The sequence below is a fragment of the Leiobunum rupestre genome, chromosome 2, assembly GCF_980474605.1.
Source record: "Leiobunum rupestre chromosome 2, qqLeiRupe1.1.hap1, whole genome shotgun sequence".
In the NCBI taxonomy this organism is placed as follows: domain Eukaryota; kingdom Metazoa; phylum Arthropoda; class Arachnida; order Opiliones; family Sclerosomatidae; genus Leiobunum; species Leiobunum rupestre.
The window spans coordinates 82,370,686-82,392,029 of record NC_143385.1 but is presented as its reverse complement, the minus strand read 5'-3'; the positions used below and the strand labels follow the sequence as shown (position 1 = coordinate 82,392,029).

Below are 21,344 nucleotides of genomic sequence, written 5' to 3'. Positions count from 1 at the left end.
CCAGTCGCCATCGTCCAGATGGTACTTTTGGAGATCTTTGCCACTATGGCGCTGATTCACACGTAAATCTTCTACGCTCGTCTCGCGGGGAAGATGTGGTTTTACTTCCTAATTCCGAAAATCTTATACACCCTTTAAGAACTAGTAAGACTAAAGGCAATATCACAGAAACTAAGGGAAAGTTTAGGAACAATATTCTTCAGACCTTCGAACATGTCTTTCAAGATTCACCTAGGTATTTGCCTACTGGCCCTGAGCCGTTACATAGAGTGGTCGAACGCAGCGAGTGGTCCTGCGTTGTGCTGTTCGGAATGGTGTGAGGTGACCAGTGGGGTACCTCAGGGATCTGTGTTAGGCCCAACTCTTTTTGTTATATTTATTAATGACCTTCCTCTGGTAATCAAGGAGTCTTTTCTCAAATTGTTTGCCGATGACAATAAGATTGGTCATAAAATAGCTTCACCGACTGATTCGCTATCCCTCCAACGGGACATTGATGCTTTGGCCCATTGGGTCTCCTCGAATGTTATGAGCTTCAATACCACTAAATCGGTTGTTCTCCATTGCGGGGCCAATAACCCTCGCTATCAGTACAGTTTGGGGGGTAAAGCGATAGAGGCGCATGCTGTGGTTCGGGACCTTGGGGTCATGCTTTCCGGCCATATGTTCGGGGATACCCATAGCAAAGCCGCTTCCGTGCGCGGTGCAAGGGCTTTATATACGCTGCGGAGATCATTCTCTCATTTTAGTGTCAAATCTTTCAAAATCCTGTACAGTGTCTACATTCGCCCTCACTTAGACTACTGTTCCAGCATTTGGTCCCCCCACCTGGTCAAAGACATTGAGAAGCTGGAAAGGGTGCGAAGAAAGGCCACGAAGCTAGTTTCAGGGTTCAGAACCTTACCATATGATGAAAGATTAAAAAGGTTGGGTCTTCTGTCCCTTAAGGACAGACGTCTTCGCGCCGACTTAGTTGACACCTTCAAAATAATTTATGGCCTGTATGATGTTACAGCGGTTGACTTCTTCGACATCAAGTGGGAGGGCCGAAAGGCTCCCACAATCCGTAAAAAGTGGTGCAACGGGGTAGCTAGCCGGGTTTTCTTCACTCAACGGGTTGTTACATTTTGGAATGATCTCCCGGCTGCCGTTAAGACCAAATCCTCCGCATCGGCATTCAACTGTCGATTAGATACATATAAAAACTGGGGCTGACCTGTTGTTCATTTCACCATTACTTACTATTAGCCTTTTTTTATTTTTTTATTTTATTACTGTCGCTTCATATGTATCTTTTTTTTTGTGAAATTCTGGTTTTTTTTTCATTTTCGTTTTCCTGGCCCTATCATTATCTCATTTAATATTAATGTAAATAGTTTCTTTTGTTTCGTGCGTTATAATATCTTTTGTATCGCGTATCAGGGCCCAATAAGTGTACAGCTTTTTACCTCTCCGAGGGGACAAAGTCCCCTAGGAGGGGTTATACAACCACCGTGTCTGTCTGTGGGTCTGTCAGGCCTGCGAACGCATTTTCGGTGCAAAGTGTAATCACTGCGTACGCAGTTTCTAGAGATCTCTGCGTTCGCAGTTTCTCGAAGGGTTGGCAAAACCACCGTGTGACGGTGAGCGTTAACGGATTCATTTGCGGTTTGGTTTGGATGGTGTTTTTTCGCTCACCGTCGTGACGGTTTGGTGTATTACGTTTTTGTAATGTTTATGCGTAGGTTGTGAGTGTTGAATTTGTTGTGTTTGTGTTCTGATGGTTGTGCATGTTGAGTCGGTTGTGGTTATATGGGCGTTTTCTCTCCAACTTCTTCTTAATGACTTTGGGACGGACCGAGTGCTGAGTGTAATGCTACCTCTCAACGTCCAATGGCAGGGTTTCCCTCAGTTGTACACGGTATTCGTCTTAGTATCAATTTGCGATCGCATCGGGCGGGATTTGAACCCGAGACCTCCTGCATGACAGGCGGACGTTCTACCACAGAACCACCGACACTTGTTACGCATTATTGAAAATTAGACCTTCAGCTTTATCGGAAGCGTATTTAATAGAGTACGAAATTTTGGTTTAATTGAAATAGAATTGAAATTGAAATTATTGCATCGAAGAAATTCTAATTTAGCGTTTCTCTATTGATTAAAAACAAATGCGCCACCCAGGTTTCGAACCCAGACCATTCGGCTTGGCAGTCGAGCGCTCTACCACAGAGCCACCGATAGCTGCTTAGATTCACTGAAATTAAGACACCCATCGTAAGCTTAATAGGTAATAAAGTCTTTTTTATTAATGAATTTATGAAGGCCTAATCTGGTTTTTTTAAAGGTTAAATCTTGTTTTAGCGCAGTCAGCCAAGATAAGAGGGTTAAAGGGTAGACCCTGTGGGTGGTCCACTTTGTTAGTTTTTTATTTATTTACGGGTATTATTAACGACCTATATATAGTTGTGTTAATTCAAAGGAGATAATTTAACGTTAAATGCTTTAAGAGCTGGCGGTTAGTCAAGTGGCTCTCGGTGCTTTGTTGATGGTAAGGTTTTTGCTTCTTGTAAATATATTTGGTGTGGATATTTGGATATCTACGATTTCTAACGCAGTCAATGATTTCCTGGGTGTGCGAGTCATTATATGATATTGGAAATTGGACGGCATTGGTCTTTTTCATGCGGTATATGTCACAACGTCAACTGGAAGTTGAAATAAAATGAGCGTTAAAGATGCGGCAAGTATTTCGTAAGCGAGAAAAATACAAATACCATCTGTAGATGTTTCTTTCATTAAAATTTGCTTAGTATTATATTCAACTGATAAACATGTACTGTAAAAAGGGTTAAATTCAATTGTGCATTGTTTTAGTGCGTCTAACTCGCTGTTGTAACTACTTAATTTATAATATTCTGAATAAATTAAAATCGATTGTTTCGTCTCAATTATTTAAATTAAAATTAAAATTTTATACCGGGCAGGGTTTGAACCGAGAATACGTTTTTCGTAAATAACTCTGAATTGCGGAAATATCTTTGGGGATCGTGTCGAGAAATTAATACCACTAGGGACCATACTTCCGAGGAGAGGTATATTTTGGCTTGCCAACTTGTTTTATCCTGAATTAAAACATTATTATTAATAAGATAGCACATAAATACTTGCCTGTTTATGCAAATATCCTTTACGTATCATTGCGTAAGTCGAACCCCACCTGGTCTTTACATCTAATATTAACTTGTTGTCCGGCAGCCCGTACTCCAAGTTAAATTCCGCAAGTTTCTCGCGCTTTTGCGTTGACAACCTTATTATCACCACTATACGTCTTAACTATGAGTGTAAAGTTATAATTGTAAGACAGGGAAATTAACCTTCCAAAGCGACTCATATAAGTACCTTGCCGATTCGCGTCAGTCGTAGTGTCTGAAAGTAGGTCGACAAAAGTCATCTTCCCCGTGTTTAGCTTCGGATTGTAAAGTCCTTAACAGTTCCTGAACTGCGATATTTAATACATGGGCCAAGCATCGACCGCGGGTGTTAGATGAAAATTGAAAACCTGTTTCGTCTTTCACGCTTTCAAGTTCTTTAGTGAAAGTATCATTTTTTGAAGCATTATCCATGGTGACACCGAGAACCTATTTAATAAGAACAAGATGTTTAGTACTTATATTTACGACTGCATATGACCATATCTACCTTTGTAATCTCTCTTTCCTTTAAGAGCCTCACGAAACTGTCACAATTATTTCCCGTTTGGCTCCCAGGGAAATGCAAAAATCCTACCAACAAGTCGTGGACCTCCCAAAGACTATCAATCCAATGACCTGTTACGGCAATAAACGGTAGCATGTTTTTAATGTCCAGCAGTCATGAGTGAAAGACAGTTCACCAGGAACGCCCTAGTCAAAGGTACTGGCTGTTTTGCTGATCGTTAAGATTATAATTTAATATGTTTACACCTACTTTAAGAAGGTATTTTACGTTGTCCATCTCCATCGTGTAAGCTTTATGTACGTCATTCTTTATCGTCGCCCCCGTCACGTTCAAACATTTTAATAATTCTCGAAAACTCTCCTTCTCGGCAAATGCGGGCTCGGCAAATGCGGGCTCGGCAAATGCGGGCTCGGCAAATGCGGGCTCGGCAAATGCGGGCTCGGCAAATGCGGGCTCGGCAAATGCGGGCTCGGCAAATGCGGGCTCGGCAAATGCGGGCTCGGCAAATGCGGGCTCGGCAAATGCGGGCTCGGCAAATGCGGGCTCGGCAAATGCGGGCTCGGCAAATGCGGGCTCGGCAAATGCGGGCTCGGCAAATGCGGGCTTGGCAAATGCGGGCTTGGCAAATGCGGGCTTGGCAAATGCGGGCTTGGCAAATGCGGGCTCGCGCGAAGAAATGTCTCTCGACTAAATATCGGGAGGCTTTAGCATTGTTCTGTATATATAGTATTTTATAAATTATTTTTTAAAAGATTTAATTTTTTGACCCACGACAGTTTTTATCATAATAGATAAAATAACACTAGTTTCCTTTCCTTACTAAAGTAAAAAATATATAAGTTGGGAAGTAATTGTTCGAGGTATCGTGGCATATCTATATTGCGAGTTTTGCGACCATATTTTAGAAAAAATCCGATATAGCCATGGATAGCACAGATAACCGATCTGATATAATTTTAAACATGATTCATCTCAGTTAGATACTGATCCGACTTTCAATCTGAAAGGAAAATTTGATCTACTCAGATAATGACGTCAAAATCCGAATCCGATATCTGAAGTGACGCAAAAAATCTGATAAGTTAAGTTTGTCAATCAGATATCCGATTTCGGTTTAAAGCACTAGGCAGTACAATTTAACTAGGTCCAACCATGTAATATAAGAACTTCCGGCGGCAATACTTAGTTTATGATTCTGTTGGTTCTCTTACGGCCCATTTTGTAGTTAGTTTTTAATTAATAAAAAGAATAAAATATTCATTTCCGCCAAAAAAACAAAATTTCATCACGTTCATTTTACCTTGGAGGAGAGAAGTATTCTGGAGTGGAAAAGTCGGGTGCCACCTGCGGCTTTGTAAAATTTAAATTAATCTACATTAAATTTGATTAAGTTTTAGCTGAAACTAGCTTTAAGAACTGGCTTCGCCGGGGTCTTAGTTTTAATGAATTAGATGCGATTTGTACGTAAGAAAGGTAAACGCTGTAGCAAAAATGTAACACACGTAACCCACATAGCAAAAAGTCCTCGTAGCAAAAACGTAACACACATAGCAAAAAGTCCTCGTAGCAAAAACGTTACACACATAGCAAAAAGTCCTCGTAGCAAAAACGTAACACACGTAACACACACAGCAAAAAGTCCTCGTAGCAAAAACGTAACACACGTAACACACACAGCGAAAAGTCCTCGTAGCAAAAACTTAACACACGTAACACACAGCGAAAAGTCCTCGTAGCAAAAACACACATAGAAAAAAGGGGTGGAAGTCGTGAAAAAAAATTAAAGCCGAGACCAACCGGAAAAATAGATAAGGAAAGCAAAGAGGCGAAAGTCCAAAGTCGTGTAAAATAAAATTGAATTATGAGTAAAATAAAGTAGAATTAGATACATACTTTGCATCCCTACGTCATCAATGACGCAGTTCCAAGTATAGATATAAGAACCAAGAATAAATATTTAATTTGAGCAAGAATGAACGATTCTTTGCCGCCATTTTGAAGGTGTAGATTTCTTAGTAAAACGGGAGGGTTAACAGTTTCAATCGTCTGTTTGCGGATTTTAATTATTTTCAAATGATTAAGGAATTATTTTCACGTTAAAAATGGTTATCTGCCTGGTTAAAAATTGTTCGAGTAGTTCAATTACCAAGGGAGAGCGAAAATTGTTTATTTTATTCGATAGTGAAGGTAATTGTAAAAAGGATGACCGCAAAGGCCTAACTTTGATAAGCTTTGTTAACTTCTTTTCGTAGATATTTCTGTCGTAATTTGATATTTTATTTAAATAACCCGGCCTTAGAATCTTATCTGGCTTTGTTTAGGGCCTATTTAAAATTTTAAAGCATAAAACTAATACGTTTTGTAGCTTTGACGAGATAACCAACAAAATGGCTACCTATTTAGTAGCTACGCGCGAAATGGTTTGAATTTTTGATCGCCCTCCCAGTTTCCTTGGAGACCATAGGCCCCTCCCTTCGGTGCAAACTATGAATTAATAACCATGTCAGGTATTTAAAATTTCAAAGCTAACCGTTCTCGAGTTTTTAGGAACATGACATACAAATAAATAAAAGGACAATCTTTAATACTTATAGTTATAGATGATATTGCTAGAGCACCTGCTAGAGAAAGAAATATATATATTGAAATTAGACAATCCTGGATGCTTGCGAAGTTACAGGTTTAAACGGATAACATCTTAAAACATGTCCTACTGGTAAAATACGAAATATTCTAAGTTCTTTTTGTTATATCTGCTTCTAGAGTTGGACGACATGGAAAGGAATCGAGGTCGAAGTAATGGTCGTTGGCAGTCAGCGAGAGCTAGCGATCGCGGAAGAAGAAGTCAGAGCCAACGGCCAGATGGGAGCCAGCCCGAGATATCAATCTTCCAATTGGCCCAACAACAACACGAGGCGTCTTCGGGAGACAGGACCCGGGACCAGAATGTCGCGTCGAACGGGGATTCCAGGACCAGACGAAGACGGTCGTCAGAGGCAGCGAGATCTAACCAGCACGTCAGGAACCAGACGAACCCCGGTGATCGCGGTTCCAGGACCAATAGTAGAGTGGGCAATGAAAGGCCAAACTTTCGTGGTAACCGAGGAAATGACCTTCAGGGCGGAAACTTTTGTCGACCAACTAGCCAAAGGCTCTACCCGATGGGATATAAACAACTCGAAAGTTTTTTAACTAATCCACCGGGAGAAGTTATATTTGTAGTCAAGTCACCCAAAAGCGGCTTTAAGCAATTACTAACCTCGGAGGAAATCGAAAAGAACAAGCTAATCATGTGTCTACACGCCATCTCGATAGCTTGCGCCACGGATCATACCGAGAGTCTAACGGAATTCCTAAAAATGCTGCTACAAGAATGTCAGCAGTTCCTTAGTAGCCTGCTGGTGAGATACCTGATAGAGATACAGAACAGCCCAGCCAACATGTACCAATTGAATTCCACGGCTTACATTTTGGATTTGATCGAAACTTTTCAATCCACGATGGCGCAGGAGTCGCTCTTCACCACTCAACTGTTGATTCCGCAAGTGTCGGTGACAATTACGCGCCTTCATTCCGCGCTCGGACACGGTTCGGAATTGATGAAACGAATCGAGAAAATAGACGAGACGAAAACGAAATTGATGGATCGATTTACTCTGATTCACGGCGCCCCGTCCCGCAAAGACGAAGACCAAGTCCCCAATGATTTCCGGGAGATTCCAATATTCCCGGACAAGCACGACCTCGTTACCAACCAGAGACCGTTTCTAAGACCCAACGTCGTCGAAGGCCGCTACAAAAGCGCCGATCATTACTTGGACGTCCAGTTTCGTCTCCTGCGCGAAGACTTCGTGAGGCCATTGAGAGAAGGAATAACCGTTTATTTGGAGCAAATAAGAAACAACAAGAGGGAACGTCTTCACGATATTAAAGTGTATCTGGACGTCACGATCACCAAAATAATTCTCGCTGACGACGGAGTCTTGCACGAAATCAATTTCGACACGGCGCGTGTGGGCAACGTGCGCTGGGAAAGGAGCAAGCGTCTGCTTTACGGAGCTCTCGTCTGTCTGACTTTCGACAATTTCGAAACGGTCTATTTCGGAACGGTGGCCGAGAGGGATGTCGCTAAACTAGTCCGCGGAATCGTGGCCGTTAAATTCGAGAAACAGGACGAGATTTTGAACGTCCAGTCGGAGACATTCACGATGGTGGAAACCGAAGCTTACTTCGAAGCGAGCCGTCACATCCTATCCGCCTTGCAAAACATAGACGAGAAACATTTCCCCATGAAGGAATACATCGTTGAGTTGCAAAAGCAGGTGGCGAAACCGCGGTATTTGACCGATGACTCCGTATATTGCCTGCGATGCGTCGCTAAAGGATCTTCGACTTCAACTCCGTTAAGATCAATGAGTATTTTTAAAAGCTTTTTGGGTAAGGATGACTGCCTCAGTAGCGCTCACAGTACTCCTAAAGCGAATTGCTCCTGCGAGTTAGAGTCTAAACGCCTCGCGGTTGGTCTCTTTCGAAGTGAATCTTGGCCCACTCCGGACGGACTCAACCTGGACAACTCTCAGTTCGACGCTTTGAAGTCGGCGTTAACTAAAAAACTTTCAATTATTCAAGGACCTCCGGGAACCGGAAAAACCCACGTTGGTCTTAAAATTATGGAAGTCTTACTTCATAACCAAAGTATTTGGAACGCCGAAATTGACAACGAGGACAAGAATCCCATTTTGGTCGTCTGCTTCACCAACCACGCGCTCGACCAGTTCCTCGAAGGCGTCCTCAAGTTAACGGACAAAATAGTTCGAATGGGCGGACGCAGCGAAAGCGAGAAACTGAAGCCTTTCCAAATGAACAATTTGAAACGCATCATGACGCGAACTAGGACGGACGCGAATTACGTGGGAAGACACTTTCGCGAGATGAAATACGAGCTGGAACACATTTTAACCGAGATTAAAACGAAGGAGTGGACGTTGAAAACGTGCGGCCAAGAAATCATGTCGGAAATTGACTTGAGAAACGAAATTAGCGACGAACTCTACGAAAGTTTCTCTGCGCACGCTCCAAAGTTCTTGAAGCTGTCCAACAGAGATTTGGGGAAAGTGCTGAAGTACTGGTTGGGCGTCATCATTCCAGACCACCTTCGCAGCATCCCAGATGAAAACTCTTTAATCGTGGACGCCCTGGAGGAGCTTCCCAAAATGCAGCCCATCGCTCCCGAAGTCCAAAGCGACCTGGACCCAGAATCGGACCAGGACAGCGACGGCGAAATAGACGTCAACGTCTCGGATTACGAAGATGCTGTAGAAAATGGAATTGAGACGGTGGAACAGATGGTAAACGAGCGACCACGCCCTAATGAAGCTGATGGAAACGTCGATAATGGAAGCGAGGATGTCGGCGGCGCCGCCGCTCCAGCACCGATAAACATCCCGGAAATGAGTTCGACCCGCAGTTGGATTACGACCCGGAAGACATAGACTATATCACGGGTCAGAGGTTGGACGACGCCGAAGACTATAAACACGCCGCCGTCATCCTGCTCAATAAAGCGGATTCCGACGACGAGACAATCCCTCAAAATGGCGCATCGGAATGGAAAACGCAAGGAGGGAAAAAGCAAAAAAGCAAATACATCAAGTCGCAGTTAGGCAGATTCACGGTTCTGTCGAAATACGAACTTCTCGGCACTCGAAATATCTGGAGTCTGAAAATGGAGGACCGCTGGCGCTTGTACAAAACGTGGCTGGATCTCTTCATCCGAAACCAAACTGAGAAGATCGACGAGCTCAAGAAGGATTACGAGCGGAAACTCGCCACTGTCGCGGAGATTAAAACCGAAGAAGAGGTTATCGTGGCGAAATCGGCTTTGGTTATTGGCATGACCACCACTGGCGCCGCTAAATACCGACACTTGGTACGGAATATAAAATCAAAAATCGTGATCGTCGAAGAAGCCGCCGAAGTTCTGGAAGCGCAGATTGTCACTTCTCTGAGCAAGTACACCGAACACCTCATTCTCATCGGCGACCACCAACAGCTCCGACCGAATCCGGTCGTTTACGACTTAGCCAAGAAGTATAACTTGGAGATTTCCCTCTTCGAGAGGCTCATCAAGAACGGCATTCCTTTCGTCAGATTGGGCATTCAACACCGCATGAAACCCGCCATCTCGAGGCTCCTGGTGCCGCACATCTACGACAAACTGGAAGATCACTCGTCCGTTCACGAATACGAAGAAATCTTGGGCTTCGAGAAGAGCGTTTTCTTCGTCAGCCACCAACATTTCGAGCTGAACGACAACGAAAGCACCACTCGCGTGAACATCCACGAAGCCCAATTTATAGTTTCCCTTTGCCGATACATACTGCAGCAAGGTTATCTACCTTCGCGGATTACCATCTTAACCACGTATCTGGGACAACTTTTCGCTTTGAAGCGCCTTCTGACAGGTGCTCTCCAAGAGGTCCGCGTCACGGTCGTCGACAATTTCCAAGGCGAGGAAAACGACATAATTTTGTTGTCTTTCGTTCGAAGTAACGAGCGAGGCGTCATCGGTTTCTTGAAAACAGACAACCGCGTTTGCGTCGCCTTGTCTCGAGCCAAAAAAGGCCTGTTTTGTATCGGAAATTTCGATTCGTTTTCTCAAGGAAGTCCGCTTTGGGGCAACATCACCCAGGAACTCGCCAAATCCGACGCCATCGGTGACGCTTTAAATCTTCGATGTCAAATTCACGGAAATATCGAAACCGTGTCGAGCTCCTTTGACTTCAACAAAGTTCCCGACGGAGGATGCTCTTTGCCGTGCGATTTCAGACTTCTTTGCGGTCACGTGTGCGACAAAAAATGTCATCCATTGGACAGAGAACACGTCGAAGTTGAATGCCAGAAACCCTGCGAACGAGTACGCAAAAACTGCGAATATCAACACAAATGTGGAAAACGTTGTCACGAAGATTGTGGGCCGTGTACGGTAATGGTTCTGAAAACGATACCGAAATGCCATCACGAAATCCATCTGTCATGTCACGTAGACGAAAAGACCTATAAATGTACGTTTCCGTGCCCCAAATTTTTGGACTGCGGACATAAATGCGCCAAAACATGCGGGGAAAATTGCGGAGATTGCCACGTTAGAGTAACCCAAATAGGACCTTGCGGACACGAAATAGAAATAGAATGCGTGTATTCTCAAGACGACCATCGATTGAAACGGGCTTGCCGAGAAAGATGTCCTCTTATTCTAGATTGCGGACATCATTGCAGAAATACTTGCGGAAAGCTCTGTCTAAGTAATTGTAACGAAAATGTCCGGGTGACTCTACCCTGCGAACACCAAATCAGAACGACTTGCGAAAAATCCCAAGATAAAAATATATTGCAACAATCCTGTCTGGTGAAATGCGAAGCCGATTTGGAATGCGGCCACAAGTGTCCGGGGACGTGCGGAAAATGTCATCAAGGCCGTTTGCACGTTCTTTGCGATAAAATGTGTCTTAAGGTTCTGGTTTGCGGCCACACTTGCAGAGCACCTTGCTCGGCCAGCTGTCCTCCTTGTAGGAAGATTTGCGATAATAAATGTCTTCACAGTCGATGCCAGCTAATGTGCGGCGTGCCTTGCGCCCCGTGTCTAGAGCCGTGCAAATGGCGATGTAAGCACTTAGGATGCGAGGCCAATTGCGGAGAACCTTGCGACCGACCTCCGTGTAATAAATATTGCAACAGAAAGCTGCGTTGCGGCCATAAATGCGTGGGGATGTGTGGCGAGCCTTGCCCTCTCTTATGTCGCGTATGCGACAGAGACGAGCTTCGGCAAATTTTCTTCGGCCAAGAAGACCATCCTCGAGCCAGATATATTCAGCTGGAGGACTGCGGACACGTACTGGAGATACGAGGGCTAACCAAATGGGTGAACTCCCAAGCTATCGCTGACGGCGGAGTTATCAAAGTTTTAGAATGTCCGATTTGTAAAACGCCCATCCGCAAGAATTTGAGGTTTGGAAATCAAGTTAAAACGACCTTGGCTAACATAGAAAAGGTTAAGGTTAAACTTTTTGGAAAAATTGAAGAAAATGGAGAATTACAAAAGAAACTTACGGCGAAACTCAATCTTTTCTTGGAAGGAACTCTTACTCGGTCATTCTACACACTGTCAGACAGCGATCTCTTAAAAAATTGCACGTTATCCATGCAACGAGAACTAACCGGCGGTAAACCCGTCTTAGACTCGCAGACCTTAACGTCTATCGAAAATTTGTTGGTTATTTTGGGCGCCCTAGAAAAGGTCGAGTTAAAAGAAAACTACCTTGAATCGCTCGATCCGTTTAAGAAAGACGTCAAGGCTTACGGCAAGATATTGATCGAAAAACTGAGCGAGCGATTGGAAAATGGTGTACGTGTAAGCTCCCAATTCATGATTGATTTGCAAATGGAGACGAAAAGATGGCAAACCATGGCAAATATGCTGAAAGACTTCGGCAAAACTCGCGTACATGGCAGCCAAGAATTTAAAGATCTTTTCGACGCGGTCATGGCCAATCTGCTTCGACGCGAACGATTTACGGACGAGGACTTCGTTGAATTAGATTCCAAGAAAAAGGAATTGTTGAAACTGAGCGACGGAACCGTACTGGGAGTAAGCGAAGAAGAGAAAGTGCAAATTGTGAACGCCATGGGCTTTAAGCGAGGACATTGGTATACTTGTCCCAATGGACACCCTTATTGCATCGCCGACTGTGGTGGCGCCACCGTGGAATCTCGCTGTAACGAGTGCGGCGCGGCTATTGGTGGTGCCAGTCACAGACTGAGAGCTGACAACAGGGTCGCCACCGTGATGGATGGTGCCCGACATTCGGCCTGGTCCGAACAAGCCAATATGAATAATTATCAGTTTTAACCAACGAGATGAGGTTAGTAGTATGATCCGTTTGTACCAAACTAGTCAAATTAGAAATCTTTTCCATTTTCTTTGGAGTACGCGTGAAGGTTTCGTTTATTCGTAGTCACTTTAGTAATCCGGTGTACAAATCGTAGGTAATCACGGGAAATCACCGCGCGGCCTCCAGAGGTCCTATAATTCCTGTTTTCAAAAATGTCCTATTACATCCTTTATTTTTAACGAATTCCCCAAAAAGTCCTGTAAAATCCTATAATTTTAATATTTTGCCCATTTCAAAAACGCCCACACAGTTAAATTGCTAGATTTAGCTATTGGATAAATTCCTATACCAAGTCATTCTAGTCTATACTTTTGTTATTGTTAACAAAGTTAGCTTGTATATTTTTGTGATAACATGGTTAAATTCTATTTTAAGTGAAACTCATAATTTATTTAGTAAATGAAATGGCATATATAGCCCTATAAAATCATATAATAAAGTCCTATATTTTTAGAAGTTTAATCCTATATCCTATTTTTCCTATAAAAATTTTAAGATTTGAGCGGGGGTGCCCCGACACCGCTGTCTTATGAGAAATCAGAAGTCATATGTATAAAGACAGGGTGACCATTCTTCCTTTATTTTCTAATTTTTCCTATATTTCAATGCTTTCCTTTCTTTTTCTATAATTTCACAATTTTTCCTATATTTTCCTATAATTAGATTTTTTGTATTTCGCGCGGGTTTTTCGAATTCCCCGCGTGCCTAGTTTGCTTTTCGTAATACAGATAGCGCAAAATGTACTATATCCCTTTGATAAAATGTCAAGTTTTTAAAAATAATGCATGCCGATAAAATGGAAACTGCTTCTCCAAAGAACTGCACTGAACGAATTAAAAATATCGTCGTCTGCTTAACAGAAGTTCCTTTTATATTAAAACAAATTATAATTTTATTTATGCAAATTTTCCTATATGTTACTATATTATCAAAGAAAATACTCCTATATTCTCCTATAAATCGACTGTTGAATTTCCTATATTCCTTTAAATTTTGTTTGGGTTTTTCACTGGTCACCCTCCAAAGATTTTATTAGCGACTAACATTGAATTGGGAATAGTACCGGTAGAATTACATTCGAGAATCGTGGTTTCACGAAACAAATTCTGAAATTTCGAGTCGGTGCACTCAGCCGTCATTTCTATCAATATACGGTGGCACCATCTATCACTTTCAAGGTAGAATATTGGAAAAAGTCAATTCTTAAGGATATAGTTCCCGCCGTTAACAGCGGATGGCACCACCGACAAATGATAGTGTTCTCAATTTAGAAAAATTTGTTTCGCGGAAGCCAGATTGAAACTGTCATGCTCGCTGACTATTCCTAATTCAATGCCACAATGGTGACTAACCCCTCGCTATGTCCTTATCAATCAAAATTATGTCGGAACAACCGCTGATCGTTTCAGGGTAGAAACATTTACATTGAAAATTTGACTGCTATTTAGTCACATCAGTCACATTTAATTGACAGGTATTATTATTTTTTGAACGTTCGAAGTCTATAAGATCTCATTATTTCCCGTCACTGACTGCCATTCTCCGCGCTGCAAGCGGTGATGATTATGTGAAATTTCTACCATTTTCGAACAGGCAATGAATAATAATAAAAAATTGTAAATTAAATATATGAAAATGTAGGTATTAGAGTGCGCCAGTTAATTCCCCAAGATGAGAAGTGTAAGATCCCGGTGAAAGCGTTTCATATTTTCATAGACTGCGTAGAAGTCACTAAGAACTATCAGTCTTCGCTTCCGCTTGGCAAACCCGCTAAAATTAAAATGATCTTGCTATTAGCGTTAAAAATAATTTTACTATGGCAAGTAGCGGAAGCAGATTTTGAGTGAGCTAGAACACGTGTAAGGAAATCTTACAGGAGCTGAGACTTAGCTTTATTCAGTACAATCTACGGTCGTACGCGTTTTCGAAAGGTAGTTCTTTCCTCTATTAGTAAGTGTTATAGGAAAAATACATACGTATCCGAGGGGTCGGTCATTGGGAAAAATCCCATACAAAATTTGGAAAAAAATCCACAAATCCAAAATCCAAGAATTTTGCTCCCATAGACTTTGTATGACAAATCCACAATAACAAATCCAAAATCCCGTACACAAAACAGGCAAATGTCCGACCCCTCGTACGTATCACTAAAGTACACCTTATATAATTCTGATATTGGATAGTTGTCTTTGTTAAGACCTATTAAGATTGTGTTATTATTATATACAGTTTTTGAAATAAGGCCAATAAATACATTCTTAATACAGTTTTTGAAATAAGTCCTATAAGCCAATAAATACATTCTTAATACCGTTTCTGAAATAGGTCCTATAAGCCAATAAATACATTCTATCACTGCCTTCAGATTTTACCTTCCACCATGCTTGACACCCTTTTTAAAGAGCTAGTGATCACGTGATATTTCTAACCAATAAGGATAGCACATTACGCGCGAAGTAGTGCATTTGTGGTATTCCGGTCCGCGCTCAAGATGAAAATTTTGAATTTTATTCCCTGGCAACCATGTCACCGCCTCGCAATTTCAAATAGTCTCTCTGTCAAATGCTGACCATTATTTCCTTCGATAACGGTTGATTTTAATTCATAATTACTATATCAATTGTAAAATAAACAAAAAAAACTCGTAGCTATAGCTATTATTTCGGTTAAACTCGCAAATTGTGAGGCCTTAACATCGTAGATTTACCAATTAGTCCCGATCTCTGCTCTTAGATGGCGCCACGCTCTCCACGATTGAAGTGAGCGTTATTCTAGTGACGTTTTATTTCTTTTAGAAAGTCGTGTTATTATTTTTTAAATGTCGCATTTTAGTTTCTATCATATATCTACTTTATTTAGGAACCGAATTATCGAAAGCAAAAGTTTAACATTCACGTATTTCATAGAGACCTATTTTTCATCGTGGCGGAGTACAACCGATACCTTTGTGTCCCTGTAAAGAGGCGAGGGGGAAGTCATTTCCGAAGCCAAAAAGTTTTACCCCTCAAATAAGACGTCGTGCGGTTCGACAAAAGTGCAAGACTTTCTTCCCCTATTTACTTTTGCTATAAGCCAATAAATACATTCTTAATACAGTTTTTGAAATAAGTCGTATAAGCCAATAAATACATTCTTAATGCAGTTTCTGAAATAAGTCCTATAAGCCAATAAATGCATTCTTAATACAGTTTTTGAAATAAGTCCTATAAGCCAATAAATACATTCTTTATACAGTTTCCGGTATAAGTCCTATAAGTCAATAAATACATTCTTAATACAGTTTTTGAAATAAGTCCTATAAGCCAATAAATACATTCTTAATGCAGTTTCTGAAATAAGTCCTATAAGCCAATAAATACATTCTTAATACAGTTTCTGAAATAAGTCCTCTAAGCCAATAAATACATTCTTAATACAGTTTTTGAAATAAGTCCTATAAGCCAATAAATACATTCTTAATACAGTTTTTGAAATAAGTCCTATAAGCCAATAAATACATTCTTTATACAGTTTCCGGTATAAGTCCTATAAGTCAATAAATACATTCTTAATACAGTTTTTGAAATAAGTCCTATAAGCCAATAAATACATTCTTAACACAGTTTTTGAAATAAGTCCTATAAGCCAATAAATACATTCTTAATACAGTTTCTGAAATAAGTCCTCTAAGCCAATAAATACATTCTTAATACAGTTTTTGAAATAAGTCCTATAAGCCAATAAATACATTCTTAAAACAGTTTCTGAAATAAGTCGTCTAAGCCAATAAATACATTCTTTATGCAGTTTCTGAAATAAGTCGTATAAGCCAATAAATACATTCTTAATGCAGTTTCTGAAGTAAGTCCTATAAGCCAATAAATACATTCTTAATACAGTTTTTGAAATAAGTCCTATAAGCCAATAAATACATTCTTAATACAGTTTTTGAAATAAGTCCTATAAGCCAATAAATACATTCTTAATACAGTTTCTGAAATAAGTCCTATAAGTTAATAAATACATTCTTAATACAGTTTTTGAAATAAGTCCTATAAGCCAATAAATACATTCTTAATACAGTTTCTGAAATAAGTCCTCTAAGCCAATAAATACATTCTTAATACAGTTTTTGAAATAAGTCCTATAAGCCAATAAATACATTCTTAAAACAGTTTCTGAAATAAGTCGTCTAAGCCAATAAATACATTCTTTATGCAGTTTCTGAAATAAGTCGTATAAGCCAATAAATACATTCTTAATGCAGTTTCTGAAGTAAGTCCTATAAGCCAATAAATACATTCTTAATACAGTTTTTGAAATAAGTCCTATAAGCCAATAAATACATTCTTAATACAGTTTTTGAAATAAGTCCTATAAGCCAATAAATACATTCTTAAAACAGTTTTTGAAATAAGTCCTATAAGCCAATAAATACATTCTTAATACAGTTTTTGAAATAAGTCCTATAAGCCAATAAATACATTCTTAATACAGTTTCTGAAATAAGTCCTATAAGTTAATAAATACATTCTTAATACAGTTTTTGAAATAAGTCCTATAAGCCAATAAATACATTCTTAATACAGTTTCTGAAATAAGTCCTCTAAGCCAATAAATACATTCTTTATACAGTTTTTGAAATAAGTCCTATAAGCCAATAAATACATTCTTAAAACAGTTTCTGAAATAAGTCGTCTAAGCCAATAAATACATTCTTTATGCAGTTTCTGAAATAAGTCGTATAAGCCAATAAATACATTCTTAATGCAGTTTCTGAAGTAAGTCCTATAAGCCAATAAATACATTCTTAATACAGTTTTTGAAATAAGTCCTATAAGCCAATAAATACATTCTTAATACAGTTTTTGAAATAAGTCCTATAAGCCAATAAATACATTCTTAAAACAGTTTTTGAAATAAGTCCTATAAGCCAATAAATACATTCTTAATACAGTTTCTGAAATAAGTCCTATAAGTTAATAAATACATTCTTAATACAGTTTTTGAAATAAGTCCTATAAGCCAATAAATACATTCTTAAAACAGTTTCTGAAATAAGTCGTCTAAGCCAATAAATACATTCTTTATGCAGTTTCTGAAATAAGTCGTATAAGCCAATAAATACATTCTTAATGCAGTTTCTGAAGTAAGTCCTATAAGCCAATAAATACATTCTTAATACAGTTTTTGAAATAAGTCCTATAAGCCAATAAATACATTCTTAATACAGTTTTTGAAATAACTCCTATAAGCCAATAAATACATTCTTAAAACAGTTTTTGAAATAAGTCCTATAAGCCAATAAATACATTCTTAATACAGTTTCTGAAATAAGTCCTATAAGTTAATAAATACATTCTTAATACAGTTTTTGAAATAAGTCCTATAAGCCAATAAATACATTCTTAAAAAAGTTTCTGAAATAAGTCCTCTAAGTCAATAAATACATTATTAATGCAGTTTCTGAAATAAGTCCTATAAGCCAATCAATACATTCTTAATACAGTTTTTGAAATAAGTCCTATAAGCCAATAAATACATTCTTAATACAGTTTTTGAAATAAGTCCTATAAGCCAATAAATACATTCTTAATACAGTTTTTGAAATAAGTCCTATAAGCCAATAAATACATTCTTAATGCAGTTTCTGAAGTAAGTCCTATAAGCCAATAAATACATTCTTTATACAGTTTTTGAAATAAGTCCTATAAGCCAATAAATACATTCGTTATACAGTTTCCGATATAAGTCCTATAAGTTAATAAATATATTCTTAATACAGTTTCTGAAATAAGTCCTATAAGCCAATAAATACATTCTTAATACAGTTTTTGAAATAAGTCCTATAAGCCAATAAATACATTCTTAATACAGTTTTTGAAATAAGTCCTATAAGCCAATAAATACATTCTTAATACAGTTTCTGAAATAAGTCCTATAAGTTAATAAATACATTCTTAATACAGTTTTTGAAATAAGTCCTATAAGCCAATAAATACATTCTTAATACAGTTTCTGAAATAAGTCCTCTAAGCCAATAAATACATTCTTAATACAGTTTTTGAAATAAGTCCTATAAGCCAATAAATACATTCTTAAAACAGTTTCTGAAATAAGTCGTCTAAGCCAATAAATACATTCTTTATGCAGTTTCTGAAATAAGTCGTATAAGCCAATAAATACATTCTTAATGCAGTTTCTGAAGTAAGTCCTATAAGCCAATAAATACATTCTTAATACAGTTTTTGAAATAAGTCCTATAAGCCAATAAATACATTCTTAATACAGTTTTTGAAATAAGTCCTATAAGCCAATAAATACATTCTTAAAACAGTTTTTGAAATAAGTCCTATAAGCCAATAAATACATTCTTAATACAGTTTCTGAAATAAGTCCTATAAGTTAATAAATACATTCTTAATACAGTTTTTGAAATAAGTCCTATAAGCCAATAAATACATTCTTAAAACAGTTTCTGAAATAAGTCGTCTAAGCCAATAAATACATTCTTTATGCAGTTTCTGAAATAAGTCGTATAAGCCAATAAATACATTCTTAATGCAGTTTCTGAAGTAAGTCCTATAAGCCAATAAATACATTCTTAATACAGTTTTTGAAATAAGTCCTATAAGCCAATAAATACATTCTTAATACAGTTTTTGAAATAACTCCTATAAGCCAATAAATACATTCTTAAAACAGTTTTTGAAATAAGTCCTATAAGCCAATAAATACATTCTTAATACAGTTTCTGAAATAAGTCCTATAAGTTAATAAATACATTCTTAATACAGTTTTTGAAATAAGTCCTATAAGCCAATAAATACATTCTTAAAAAAGTTTCTGAAATAAGTCCTCTAAGTCAATAAATACATTATTAATGCAGTTTCTGAAATAAGTCCTATAAGCCAATCAATACATTCTTAATACAGTTTTTGAAATAAGTCCTATAAGCCAATAAATACATTCTTAATACAGTTTTTGAAATAAGTCCTATAAGCCAATAAATACATTCTTAATACAGTTTTTGAAATAAGTCCTATAAGCCAATAAATACATTCTTAATGCAGTTTCTGAAGTAAGTCCTATAAGCCAATAAATACATTCTTTATACAGTTTTTGAAATAAGTCCTATAAGCCAATAAATACATTCGTTATACAGTTTCCGATATAAGTCCTATAAGTTAATAAATATATTCTTAATACAGTTTCTGAAATAAGTCCTATAAGCCAATAAATACATTCTTAATACAGTTTTTGAAATAAGTCCTATAAGCCAATAAATACATTCTTAAAACAGTTTCTGAAATAAGTCCTATAAGCCAATAAATACAGTCTTAATGCAGTTTTTGAAATAAGTCCTATAAGGCAATAAAAACATTCTTAATACAGTTTTTGAAATAAGTCCTATAAGCCAATAAATACATTGTTAATACAGTTTCTGAATTAAGTTCTATAAGCCAATTAATATGATCTGTAAAATACACCTAAAATTATTATTTCACAGATGGATCCTTTAGCTTTTCGTGTACATGGAAAATGGAACAGAATTTGCTACACGAATGGTTTTATAAGGAAAATAAATTTTAAATGAAGAATTCGTTTTGCACTGCAACTATTCGGCACATTTGTTTATTGGTTTATTCGAAGTAATTAAAATTTACCAAAAGGTTAGAAAATAAAAATAAATTTCGAATGACAAGACATTTTCTTGGTCTATAGTTTTGTAAAAATATTGTAATAACAAAGTAATATGTTATTTATGATTGTAGTCTTAATAAAATTTGTAACTTGTATGCGTGATTTTATTTGGTGGTGTTTTTCTTTCGGTGCTAATACTGCTCTGAAAGTAGTTGGGCTTCTCATTGGGATAATTTATTGCTCCGTGTTGCTCCGAGAAAGACGGCCGCAATTTTTGTTCCCTAGTGCACCGAGAGAAAAATCAGCTTATTTATTGATCCCTGTTGCACCAAGAGAGAGAGAGCGAGCAGCTAATTTCTTTCTCCGAGAGAGAGCAGCTAATGTCTTCCTCCGGGAAAGAGAAAGCCGCTAATTGCCTGCTCTGAGAGAGCGCAGCTAATTTAATAGTTCGATAGAGAGAGAGCAGCTGATTTCTTTCTCCGAGAGAGAGAGAAAGAGCAGCCAATTTATTATTCCGAGAGAGAGCAGCTAATGTCTTGCTCCGGGAAAGAGAAAGCCGCTAATAGCCTGCTCTGAGAGAGCGCAGCTAATTTATTAGTTCGAGAGAGAGAGAGCAGCTGATTTCTTACTCCGAGAGATGGAGAAAGAGCAGCCAATTTATTATTCCGAGAGAGAGCAGCTAATGTCTTGCTCCGGGAAAGAGAAAGCCGCTAATAGCCTGCTCTGAGAGAGCGCAGCTAATTTATTAGTTCGAGAGAGAGAGAGCAGCTGATTTCTTTCTCCGAGAGAGAGAGAAAGAGCAGCCAATTTATTATTCCGAGAGAGAGCAGCTAATGTCTTGCTCCGGGAAAGAGAAAGCCGCTAATAGCCTGCTCTGAGAGAGCGCAGCTAATTTATTAGTTCGAGAGAGAGAGAGCAGCTGATTTCTTACTCCGAGAGATGGAGAAAGAGCAGCCAATTTATTATTCCGAGAGAGAGCAGCTAATGTCTTGCTCCGGGAAAGAGAAAGCCGCTAATAGCCTGCTCTGAGAGAGCGCAGCTAATTTATTAGTTCGAGAGAGAGAGAGCAGC

The 21,344-nt window shown here is 38.7% G+C and overlaps 1 protein-coding gene across 1 annotated transcript; it reads left to right on the top strand.

Moving 5' to 3' along the window:
• Positions 1-3,834: 3,834 nt before the first annotated feature.
• On the top strand, positions 3,835-20,250 carry LOC149959546 (NFX1-type zinc finger-containing protein 1-like). The gene is made up of 4 exons (XM_090167375.1): positions 3,835-3,894; positions 6,465-9,047; positions 9,101-12,620; positions 20,140-20,250. Exons 2-3 carry the CDS (start codon positions 6,474-6,476, stop codon positions 12,605-12,607), a joined length of 6,081 nt encoding a protein of 2,026 aa, XP_090023501.1. The 5' UTR covers positions 3,835-3,894; positions 6,465-6,473; the 3' UTR covers positions 12,608-12,620; positions 20,140-20,250.
• Positions 20,251-21,344: the final 1,094 nt, after the last annotated feature.